Here is an 11,730-nt window from a genome sequence, read left to right on the forward strand (position 1 = left end):
AGTCACAACTTCCCGTTGAATTACGGTCCTCGACTTAAAGTCAAGCTTGGAAATACACGTAGGTCATTAACCAGCTGAAACCAGTATGCTTCCCGTGTTTCGTTCGGATATTAAAAAAACCCCCAAAACAAGTACAGTAAAATAAAATGCAGGCAGATTAAACTTAAACTCTGAAAAATTAGTCAAATATAGGCTAACATTAATTGTGTGTATGTACCATTTTTCTTTTTGTGTAATATTATGGAGTTAATCAAATATCAAATCTGTAAAGTCATGAAGGTTAATGTATAAAACTTTTCAGTAATAAGTTGAAAGCTACACTTCTGATCAAACGTTTGCAGTTACAAGAACATTAATAAGATGTATGTTATGTAGGATTATTACGTGTATTTTTTTTAGACTTATTCTGTATGTAAAGTACATAATGGTAAAGACCCCGCTTTATTCCAATCAATAGCTTTAATTAATCACACAAAATATTGTCAGACCACACCTTGTCTCGTTTTGCTCAAGTGACGTCACACATGGACACTCCCTTTCCCCCAGTAGAGGGAGAAAGATGGCGCCTACACACGTACTGAGATGCTGTCAACGGGGTTTAGCATGGATACCCGTGATTTTTATCGCCCTGGTCGTCTGCTGGTCGTATTATGCTTACGTGGTGGAGCTGTGTATATGTAAGTAGACGTCCTGCCGCAGTCTGTTGCCTCTGTAAAGCCTTTAACCGCGGCTGTTTTCATTTTGCTGTCCACACAAACGTACAGCTGCTGCTGGCCAGCAGGAAGTAAATGGACTGCAGCTCAACAATGGTGTTGGCAAGCCTGTCCAAATCTAGATACAGCTAATTATCTGTTTGCTGCCAGCGCTTTGAGTTGCCTTATTTTAATGGCAAATTTGTTTTGGACAAAGAAAAACTTTCACCGTGCTGTTAATATCTCGTCTCTGTTGTTTTGTGTCGAGCGAATGGAGTCTGGATGGAGAATTAAAACGCCAACTAAACGGTATTTGCTTGGCTGACCAGATAAATACTCCCCCTCAAACTAGACTACCGGTAATTGGCTTGGCACGGGTGAAGTGCTGATTTGGCCCGGAGAGTTTTTGTGTTAAATTGAGAGAAAATGTTGAAACATTACAACTAAACCGAGGAATAAAATACAATTGATATGTTTGAACTGTCAAGGATGCATAGCTTGTGTATTGCAGGAGTTACCAAACTTTTTCATATCACAGATACCCCCACTGGGTAAGATTTGGTGCCAGGGTCTAATTGTATGCTGATGTACTTTAATTAAAAATGTTTAAAAAAAAAAAAAAAAAGTGCACCTCCGTACACACACACACACACAGATTTGGTGTTAGGGAATCCCATCGAATAAGACTAGATCAGTGGTTCCCAACCCTTTTTTTGGCTTGTGACTCCTTAAAATCTGCCAATCAGTCACAGATTATATGGCCTTGATGTGCTTGTGAGTTATGAGGAGTGGTTTTAATCTGAAGGATTTTACAGTGGGTTTTTTCAGTGTTTTACAACAAAAAAAGCAGAAATTTGACCATAAAGTTTGGTATTGATAGTTATTTTTTCCTCTGCAGATGGAGTTTTCAAATTGCCATTTTTCTGAGCACTTATAGGACTTTTTGTCTCCCACATTTGCCCTAAAGTCGAGACTGAAAGTTCATTCTTGACCTAGGAAACTGTAGTTGAGAAAACAATCTCCTGTGCTCAGACGAATGGAAAGACAACTGGGCAAACTCCATCTGCAGAGGAAGCTTGTGTAACCTTGTGGTTAGATTGTTTTGCATTCGGTCGGTGCATTTTTTCCAAATGCAATATGTATGATTTACATGGATGGATCACTCTTCCCAGTGGTTTTAATGTTACTATATGACAGTTTCTTCCTTATCTAACGTTCTTGTTTTCCCTGTTTTTTTTTCTTCCAGTCACCATCCCCAGTATAGGAGAGCAGAGTAAGTGTCTTTGGAAATCAAGTACATTGTGAATGGAAGTGTACTGAACTGAGCCAGATTGCTATGTGAAATATGCTCTGAACACTTGGCTAAAAAAAAAGGCTGGCATAGACAACATGCTCTCTCAAAGTGCTTAGGTCGGTCTGCTTGAAGCCGAGCAGCTCCTCATTCAGCATTAGCTTTCCTCTCTCATTAATTGAATATGTAGATGTACAGTGTCCCCATATATCCCAAGTGACAGCAGCAGTTCCTTATATCAACTTTTTAATGGTAATTTGCTTGTGGTCAGTGTCGACATATGAGAGTGTATTCTGTTGGTCCTGATGCTTTGCTTAATTTTTCCCTCCAGTTGTCTACCTGATCTTCTTCCACCTCTCTTTCATCATGTTTGTATGGTCTTACTGGAAGACCATCTTCACCAAGTCTGCCAACCCTTCCAAAGAGGTACAATAACCCGATTCTCCAAAACAAGCCCACTCTGTCTGCATGTCTGTTATCCCCTCTTGACATAAAGTCAAGCAAATCTGTTTGCTGCTTTTTCCCACTCCAGTTCTGCCTGCCGAAGGCTGAGAAGGAGCGCTATGAGAAGGAAGAGAGGCCAGAGTCCCAGCAAGAGATCCTTTGGAGAGCTGCCACCAGTCTGCCTCTGTACACCCGCACAGGAGCTGGAGGTTCGTCTGTGACTCTGCGAGTGAGAGTGAATTTGTCTTGTCTGTTTGAACCTCTGTCCATTAACGAGATACTGTTGTGTTGACACAATGCAGCAATCCGTTACTGCGACCGCTGTCAAGTTATCAAGCCAGACCGGTGTCACCACTGCTCCGCGTGTGACATGTAAGAAAACTGACTGTGATTCAACCAATGTATTTTCCTCTTCCACTTCTCTCTCTCACCCTTTTAAACAATGTCAACCTTCTTTTATGTTTTTTTTGTCCACTAATTTTTCTGTTCTCTTGCTAGGTGTGTGCTGAAGATGGACCACCATTGTCCCTGGTATGTAAAACCTGCTGACCAAAGACATCTGCTACACATATGACATCTCACATCTTATTCCTACTTTTACTCCTCTGAGTTGGGATGGTTCACACTTCATGCCAAACATATTTGCAACAGGTCCATCAAGCTGGTGAATGTTAATCCTTTTAGTTTTTTTGGTCATGTTAAGATGGCAAAACATACAGTTTGTTTTTCAGTTGCTTCATGCTGGTTTATGACCACAAAGAGGTAGAGCTGACAGCCAGCAGTTCCTCATACTGCAAAAGCAGAGCATAACACAGTCATCCAAGAGTAAACTGATCTCTGAACTGATGCTCATTCAGCTATTTTCATTTGTTCTTACTTGCTTTGAAGACCTGCTAGTTAATGTTACAAATACTGGAATTAGATTTGTTTTATGATAATGTCTCATCTTGCAGCATGACATGTTGCCAAAACTGTTCATAAATTACTTAATTATCCTCATGGCTCTCAAGTCCTGGGTTCCTTGTGAAGTTTGGCAATTTTAACCTTGATTAACTAAGGCAACAGAGCCTTCTACTCTGGTTTGCATCAAAGAAAGCACACGACAGCCGATTGTAACCATAAGAGTAACACAAAGCCTTCACCTTTTTGAAAGTACACGTTGGGGAAATGATGTCAAACCTGACCTTTCTGTATTTGTGTGTCCAGGGTGAACAACTGTGTAGGATTCTCCAACTACAAGTTTTTCATCCTCTTCCTGGCCTACTCGCTGGTGTACTGTTTGTTCATTGCAGCCACCGTACTGCAGTATTTTATAAAGTTCTGGACAGTGAGTAACGATGTGCAGACGCACCCCTCGGCATGTAGTGAATGTATGTCTGTGTGATGTTGCAGAGGATGCAGATTTGGCTGCATGTGGAAGCCGGGATGAGCATCCTCTGAGTTGGTTGTGCATGGTGCTGACCTCTCCTGAGCTGAGCTGTGCCGCTCCTCTGTTTTCTCTGTCCTCTCTCACCCTTCACCCTCCGACCCCTCTCTGTTTCCCCTTCTGTTATCCCCAGTCCTCGCACACTGGGTCATTGTTCTCCCATCTCTCTTCTTTCTGTCTCCCTCTCCACTATCAGAACCATCAGTCACACCACTTATGCGGTCGCAAACACCTCCTCCTCTTTTTCCTCTTTTTTCTATTTTATAGCTGTTCCTCTTTGACATCCTTTCATCTTTTCCTCTTTCTTCCCTTTGTTCTCGCCATTCTGGGCACACTTTGTACATTCACCCACTCCCTTTTTTTCCATCCCCCCTTTCACCCAACTTGGCCTTGACTTGTGTTTGCCTGCTGATTTCTAAGTGCTTCCTCCCCTCCCACCTTTTCTCTCCTGGTATTGCTAACCAGTCTTGTTTCTGTTTGTACTAAAGCTTTGCCGGAGGAAATCGGCAGAGAACTGCCCAAAGGTAACCCAGCTGTCCTCCAAAGCCTTTAGTGTTGCAGTTGCCTCACCATCGTTGCCATGGTTTTTGTCGTGATGTGCGTGCGGTGACGTGGTTCACATGACACTCTTCTTATCTATCTTTTTCTATCTCCTTCTTTCTCTTTCTTTCTACAAATATCCTCAATGTGAATTTGTTTTTGATTCCTCTCTCGCTCTCCTCTTCTCTCTTCGTCTATTCCCCAGAATGACCTGCCAGACTCTCACGCCAAATTCCACGTCTTGTTCCTTTTTTTTGTGGCGGCCATGTTCTGCATCAGTATTCTGTCCCTCTTCAGCTACCACCTGTGGCTGGTGGGGAAGAACAGGTCCACTATAGGTAACAAACGCATACATTCCTCCAGCAATGATTTCGTATTTGTTGAGAGGTTTTCCACGGTGTCGTCAACTGTGATTTCCAGATTTGGAAATGTCAACTTTCCACTTCCCCCACACTTACAGATTTTGGTCTTCAATCCATTCCTTTCTCATTAAGTGAAAGTTCACCTGTTGGTTGTTCAGTGACCTGTATTTGTCTTCTCTCCCTGTCTGCAGAGGCGTTCAGAGCACCAGTCTTTAGGACAGGCTCTGATAAGAACGGTTTCTCTTTGGGTTTCCGGAAGAATATCGCTCAGGTCTTTGGAGACCAGAAAAAGTACTGGCTGCTGCCCATCTTCACCAGGTAAAGGAGACAAATGCAGAATTGAATTTAGAAGATAGATACACTCTTGTAGCGCTGTAACCAATACTGGATTCAAGTAGTGACTTTGTTTCCTGTTTGTATATCCTGTGGTTGAATTTGCAGCACAGTACAGCTGAATTAGGAAAAAATACTTGTATCTGACATCATGTTTTCATGAAAAAGAAGGAGTTGAGAACAGTGGATCTCCTCCTTTTTAAATATCAGGTTACCTTTGTTGTATTTCCAGTGGAAATCTAACTGACTGAAGGCTGACTGCACCTAATCTTGAGTCTCTCCTGTCCTCTTTGTGTACTACAGTCAGGGAGATGGTCTGACGTTCCCTACACGGCTGGTCAGCGCTGATGTAGAACAGGCCACAGTGACCCTGCATCCAGAGCCTGATAAGAGGTGATAAATCCTGGTGTAATAAAAGATATATTATTTGGCATGAGGCTCTGAAAAGGATTTATGTTTTGGATGCACAGTTCATTTTTCTTTTGATTTGTTGGGCATGTTTCCAGTGCTGCCGATGTCCCCGTGAGCTCGGTCAGCGAGTCTCAGAATCGCCTCCTGAGCAACAACCAGCATGCCAACAACATCGGAGACCATCTGGCTGATGACACCCTCAAATCAGGTGAGCTCTACCAGGGATGATAATATTTCACTGACAGAACTGACACTTACAACTCACTGTCTGGTATATGTCACCTTATCTCCTCTTCTGTTTGTCTTCACAGCTGAAAGTGAAACCATTACAATCTCTGTGGAGAGTGAGTCCTAACCAGGTGAATATGAATAAACCTCTCCAGTCAGTCAGAATGTTTTGTGTGTAGATGTCAGATTTTTCACATGGAAGTGTTGCATAGCACAATGATGTAAGTTTTGAGTGTAATCAGCGGTGATGTACCTGATAATATTTGTTCTTTCTCTTATTCATCTCTGCCACAGGAGAAACTCTTCAGTCATCTAATACGATGCCTTAAGCAATGCTATAGTTTAGCTTGTCACCATGGCAACAGTCTCCCAGCGCAACCTCATCAGCACAAACCCATTCAGAGTAACTATGGAAATGCATTTCTTTTGCCCATCACGGCACAATAGTGCATCTATGGCATTGGTATTCTCGCATGCAGTGCCATAAGCAGATGTCACATCCCCACAGGACATGTGATGCAAGCTGGTTCTCTCTCAACACACACACACACACACACACACACATGTGCTAACACAGTACCACATTCAACTCTATACATATTTCCTTGTGGTGTTTAGTTTTCTTTTTCTCACAACTGGAGCATTTATTGATGGTGAGAAAATGGAAGAATCCTGGAGGGAATGTGAGCTACTTTGGTGTTTTAAATGAGAAAACTTTTTGTGCCAAAAGCTTCCTGGATGCAACAGGACTCATTTTAAAGGCACAAAGCTGCAGTGCATAGTGGGGTAAGCTGGAGCTGTGTTTGTTTTGAACATTTCTCTCGTGTTTTTTAGAAAGGCAGTATGTCCCGCGGAGATGGATCAGTTTACCTGTGTGACTGTTTTTTTTTTGGGGGGGGGGGGGTTGTCTTTTATTTTTAACTCATAATGTTGGGGCGCAACTGTGGAACTTTTTTGAGATGGATGTTTCCCATCAAAACCTGGACTATCTTACAGAGGACTCTACTGCATGGTTCAGTGGACTGAGCCAGTGCAAAACAGGGAAGACTGTGGCTGGGTTTTGGATGGCGTTTTGGATATCAGAGCACAAGATGGCACATTTGCACTTTGTAGATTATCAATGTCCATCAAACCCAACGTGCTGCTTTTTTTAATTTTTTTTTTTATCATGTCCAAAAAAGCATCCCAGGTATAACGGTTGTTGGATGATCATGTGATTTATGGCGTATTGTTTGTGTGTGTGAATGTGTGTAACAGTTGAAGTGGCAGTCTTTTTTTTTTTAACTAACTAACAGAAACTAAAAGATTCAGCTTTATGTGTTTTTGTGGCCAACTCGTGTTAAAACATGCTGTTTATAAATGGACAGTTTGACCTGGGAGATGTATTTCACGCAGTGCAATGTGCGACGTCCGTCACTACTTGTTCTTTCAGAGTCCGTTGATTATGTCATATGCCGATCAGTGATTCTTAGCTCACAATGTCTACATCCTGTTTTTCTACAGCTCAACGCTTCAGCCTTTTATTAAGACACCAACACTCATTGCCAAATAAGGGCTGACGTGTCAGGAGCTCTGACCTCTGAAGTGTTTACAACATCCTAGCTTTATCTTAACCTCATTGGCCAATGTCATCACAACCAAATTTTATTCACCAGTCGTGGCGCAATATTTTATACCAGTTTCATCTGTCCCTCCTGCCTGTAGTGGGCTGTGATGTTTTTTGCAATAGCAGTGCAGACCAGCAGGTGGCGACAACACTCCTCTTATCTGCCCGCATTCAGCTGGAGATTCCTCTGAACTTCATCAATATGTGGCTCAGGGCTCAATTCACTTTCCGTCTACTTTGCAGGTGCCACTTTCTGTCAGAATTAAATATTTTCATAATATGTAATTAATATGCATTCTTTTCCTGTAATAACTCATCCGTATTTCATTTGATGGGAAAGTGAATTGAACCCCATCTGATTGACTGTAAAATAGAGGCGTCGACTGCAGCTTCTGCTCACCATGTCTACTCTGTGTGTTCTTGGGAGTCGGCTCAGTGTTGTGACCTTGAACTGTTAAAGTAAAATGTGACTGTGAACTGTCCTGCGTCAATTTTGAACATCTGGGATGTGACAGTCTTAACAAAATCTGGAAAGGAAAACTTTTTAAAGTTGCAGAGAATTAGATTTCATTACATGCATGACACAACATGTCAAAGAATGGACTACTCTGTCAGTATAACCAAATAACAATTGTTCAGGAATGAGTCACAACCTTTTCCAAGGAATTTTGTTATTTATATGCAACTTTCCGATTCGCGTAGGAGGGGGACCCAGCAAATTCCTGATGTCTGTCACTACTCATGTCTATCTGATCATACCCCTGACTGTTGCTGGACGAGCCTCCTACTAACTAGATCCCACCAGATGCTGGTGACGTACAAGTTCACAGCTGTTTCTATCATGTGGAGTGAGTTAGTGGTGTTGTACAGTGTGTTTCTTGGTAATCATTGTCACAGTTGTGCTGAATGTACCACAAATGGGACTGTGAGGGCATCTGATCGAATGATGGAGCGTTAACTCGTTGGACTTTATGTTTACGTTTTATCCTGCCAATCACGTTTGACCTTTTTTGAGCCCAACTGTATTTATAATTACTCTTTACAAACCGGTGATTGGAGGATATTGTGTGGACTGTGCTCGTGGTGGCTAAGTATCAGAATCACATTGTGGTTAAATTACTGTCAGAGATCATGAACCAAGCCGTGGCTGTGTTTATTTCTAAACCACACTTGAACATTTAGTTAAAGAAAAAGACAAAAAAAACATTTATTCTGTATCACCTGTAAGGAGCTCGTTCCACTCAACTCTCACAGCCACTGATTCTGAAACATTGGACCTGTCTTGTTGTTTTACAAATTGCCTATATTCTCTCTCCGGGCCGTTGGGCCTCGAGACTAAAGTGCGTGTGTATTTTGTAATGCTTAATTGAGTGTTCTTTTGTAATATTGTCGTCTTGGGAGAAATGCTTCTGTGCAGCCATGAGATTTTTACATGTCTGTGTACACGCATAACGTCTGACTAATGCTCAAAAGCATGGCGCCTAACTTCTGTAAAAACGTGTTTTCCCATGATAACGGGGAGGGGGGGGGGGGGATTATGGTATTAAAACAGACATTGGGTTTTTTTTTTCCAACTATTGCTAGGTGCGTCATGTTTTAAATTAGCTTTACTCTGGTCTGTCTCAACTTTATAAATGAAGCCATAAAAACTCCTGTGAAAACGGAGGAAGGAATTTCAGTCTAATTTCAGTTACCGTCTTTTAGACTGACAAAAGCATTATACATCTGTATTCACACTGCAGGTGTAGCCTATCATAACTTGCTTATTGCTATGTTTTGGTTTCTTTTTGTTACAATGTCCTATTTTACAACGCGTGTATATATATATATATATTGATAATGTAAGAAAAAGACTACATATATATTTTTCTTGTCTGATTAATTTTACTGTTCTTATTTTGTGAATGAAATACATGCCTCCACACAATTAACGTGAAAATAACAATAAATGTTTTTTTTAAACCTCCAGTCTAATTTTGCTCTCATGGCTTTTTTGATTGATTCAAAATAGATATTGAAAAGAGTACTCCGCTGCGCTCTTATAACGTGGCTTTAACCTTGAATGTAGAAAACAGGTCAAATATCAAAAGAATTGACTGTACAGCAGAACATACATTGTGTATTACAGGACAATAAGAAAATGACTGTCAGTTTTGAAACATTTCCCAGAGACAGTTTGTGCCTAAATGCTGCTCAGTATCAGCATCTGCAAGCACTACATTCCTGGAGTAAAACATAACTTGATGCAAGTTATATAACAACTCAACTACAGTATGCAGACAGATAGACGTGTTTCGCCTTGTGCTGTCAGACAAATGGCAAATGAGTGATTTGATATGTAAACACTGCTTTGGGTTTTTGTTGCTCGAATGTAAAAGTAACAGGCAAATTGCTTCACGCCCAAAGTATTTAAAGGCAGTCAACAACCTTTGTGGACTGAGATTCAGGGACCCAGATGACCCTTGACCTTTGCTGTCTGTTTAACACCCAGGCCCTTGACTCCTGCTGTTGTTGACTGCTCTGCACATCGTCTCAAATCCCTCATGCTTCCTTTTAATTTCCTCTACAAAAGCATGGGGACAGAACAGACTCTTATTTTGGACAATTGCTGTATTGGGTCAAATATCATAACTGATTTAAAACTTAAAGTAGGCAACCACTTAATATGAAGAAAAGTTCATTGTCATTAAACCCCACACAATATTAATTTGAAAAAAAAACAAAACAAAAGAAAAAACACTAATCAATCACTATATTATTAATTTTGAGAGTGTGTGTTTATAAGGTGTGTGTCCATGCACATGTGAGCTATAAGCCCCCCAAGGTAATGGCCTCTGTGTCAGTGTTTGAGGGAGAGTAAACAGTAACTGAAGACCTTTGGATGGTTTAGCCATTACGGGGAGAATCCACCAATAAACAGTGATTTCGGAGAGAGAGTAACACCAGTGACTACAAATACAGTGTCCCTTTGCAGGAGTTTAGAGCATCAAAACACCAATGGATGGTGTGATCAGATGACAACATCTGGAGTTGGTCCATTGACTTTGAGCCTGCATCAAAATGAAGTTTAAATTGAACAACACGGCTGCTGTCATAATGTGCGGAGTCATCCCCTTAATCACTGTTTAGGGATTTTTGCCAGGATGACATCATCTTCACAGCCTGACTCTTTTAAACTTAATCTGAAAGAAAATATCAATTCATTTCAGGGTGGAATTGTCTCATGAACGTCCTCTTAGTGAAGCTCTGGAGTTTCTTTGAACTTTTCCATCAATTTCATAAACTCAGGCCAGTCGGGGCAAATCCTTTGTGACGAGTCTGGAGTAGAAAGGTAAGCAAAGGTGTGCCTGGAAGCAGCCAGAACCAGCAGGGAATAAAGCTGCTCGGACTTGACTGAAATGATTCAATGGCCTTATAAAGTGAGGTGGAGATGGGTCACACTGTGCATTTTGTAATAAAGGTGAACACACAGCTTTACAAACACACACAACACTGAGCAACACAACTTGTGTACATCTCATCCTCCCTACATGCAACACTGTGCAGAGGATGTGTATTAGGTTACATTACACATGTGTATCCGTGTTTTTATGCCCCTCAGCCATCTTTAGTAATCATTCTTTAAATGTGTCTGCACATGCAGCTCAAGGACAAAGAGATTTGTTCTCTGAGCAAAGGGAAAACAAAGTTATTTTAACCTCTGGAAGCCAAGTTTTCCTGAACGGACAGGCAGATACAAAAAACAAAAGAAGCTGGATGTGAGGTAAATTGGGTCACAGTGATGAAGAAGAAGTTTCACTCAAGTCAAAGAAAGTTAGAGCAAATCCTCATGAGAGATAACGAGGATGCAGAAAATATCCAATGAGATGAGATCTTTAGTTTCATGGTGAACTGCGCTTCATTGCTGTTCAGTAGTAATGTCTCAGATCTTTATACAGGCCTCTCAGTGTGGTGGAGAATTATTCAAATGGACCCAAGGGCGCAAAAAGATTTGCAGCAAATGCCTCACATGACGATACCCCTGCACACGTTACTATGGGAACGAGGGGGCATATGATGTGGGTGCCTGTGTTGTCCTCAGGCTCCAGTCCTAAAAAAATCCCCCTCCCGTACCACACACACACCCATCTAACGCTGTTAACTTTCCCCTCCTCCACCCTGAGCCCCATCATCAATGTTACTGGAGTTTTTCCAGTAAAAAATATTCCCAGTTAACAAGGAATCCCCCTCTGAGAAGAGAAAGTTATGTGTCCATTGTGATCAGAATAGCTCACAGACAGTGACGCAATGTGTTTGGCTGAACCACCTAAGAATCCAAAAACAATATGAGAGACAAGATTTAATTTTAAAATATGATAAAATGTTTCTTTCTGACACAAGTCACATGTTGTTGCATT

The 11,730-nt window shown here is 41.3% G+C and overlaps 1 protein-coding gene across 1 annotated transcript; it reads left to right on the forward strand.

The window, feature by feature from the left end:
* The first annotated feature begins 559 nt into the window (after positions 1-559).
* Positions 560-5,854, forward strand: zdhhc20b (zinc finger DHHC-type palmitoyltransferase 20b). Its single transcript, XM_070927745.1, has 12 exons — positions 560-677; positions 1,939-1,965; positions 2,315-2,409; positions 2,516-2,636; positions 2,730-2,799; positions 2,926-2,958; positions 3,634-3,754; positions 4,599-4,731; positions 4,947-5,073; positions 5,392-5,481; positions 5,595-5,707; positions 5,811-5,854. Exons 1-12 carry the CDS (start codon positions 560-562, stop codon positions 5,852-5,854), a joined length of 1,092 nt encoding a protein of 363 aa, XP_070783846.1.
* Positions 5,855-11,730: the final 5,876 nt, after the last annotated feature.

The sequence above is a fragment of the Enoplosus armatus genome, chromosome 21 (genome assembly GCF_043641665.1).
Source record: "Enoplosus armatus isolate fEnoArm2 chromosome 21, fEnoArm2.hap1, whole genome shotgun sequence".
In the NCBI taxonomy this organism is placed as follows: Eukaryota; Metazoa; Chordata; class Actinopteri; order Centrarchiformes; family Enoplosidae; genus Enoplosus; species Enoplosus armatus.

Excerpts from the sequence above, each read along its gene's own strand:
- zdhhc20b (XM_070927745.1), top strand. The coding sequence starts at position 560 with ATGGCGCCTACACACGTACTGAGATGCTGTCAACGGGGTTTAGCATGG. Across the intron at positions 2,800-2,925 it reads CACTGCTCCGCGTGTGACAT|GTGTGTGCTGAAGATGGACC; the intron begins GTAAGAAAACTG and ends TTCTCTTGCTAG. Across the intron at positions 3,755-4,598 it reads ATTTTATAAAGTTCTGGACA|AATGACCTGCCAGACTCTCA; the intron begins GTGAGTAACGAT and ends TCTATTCCCCAG.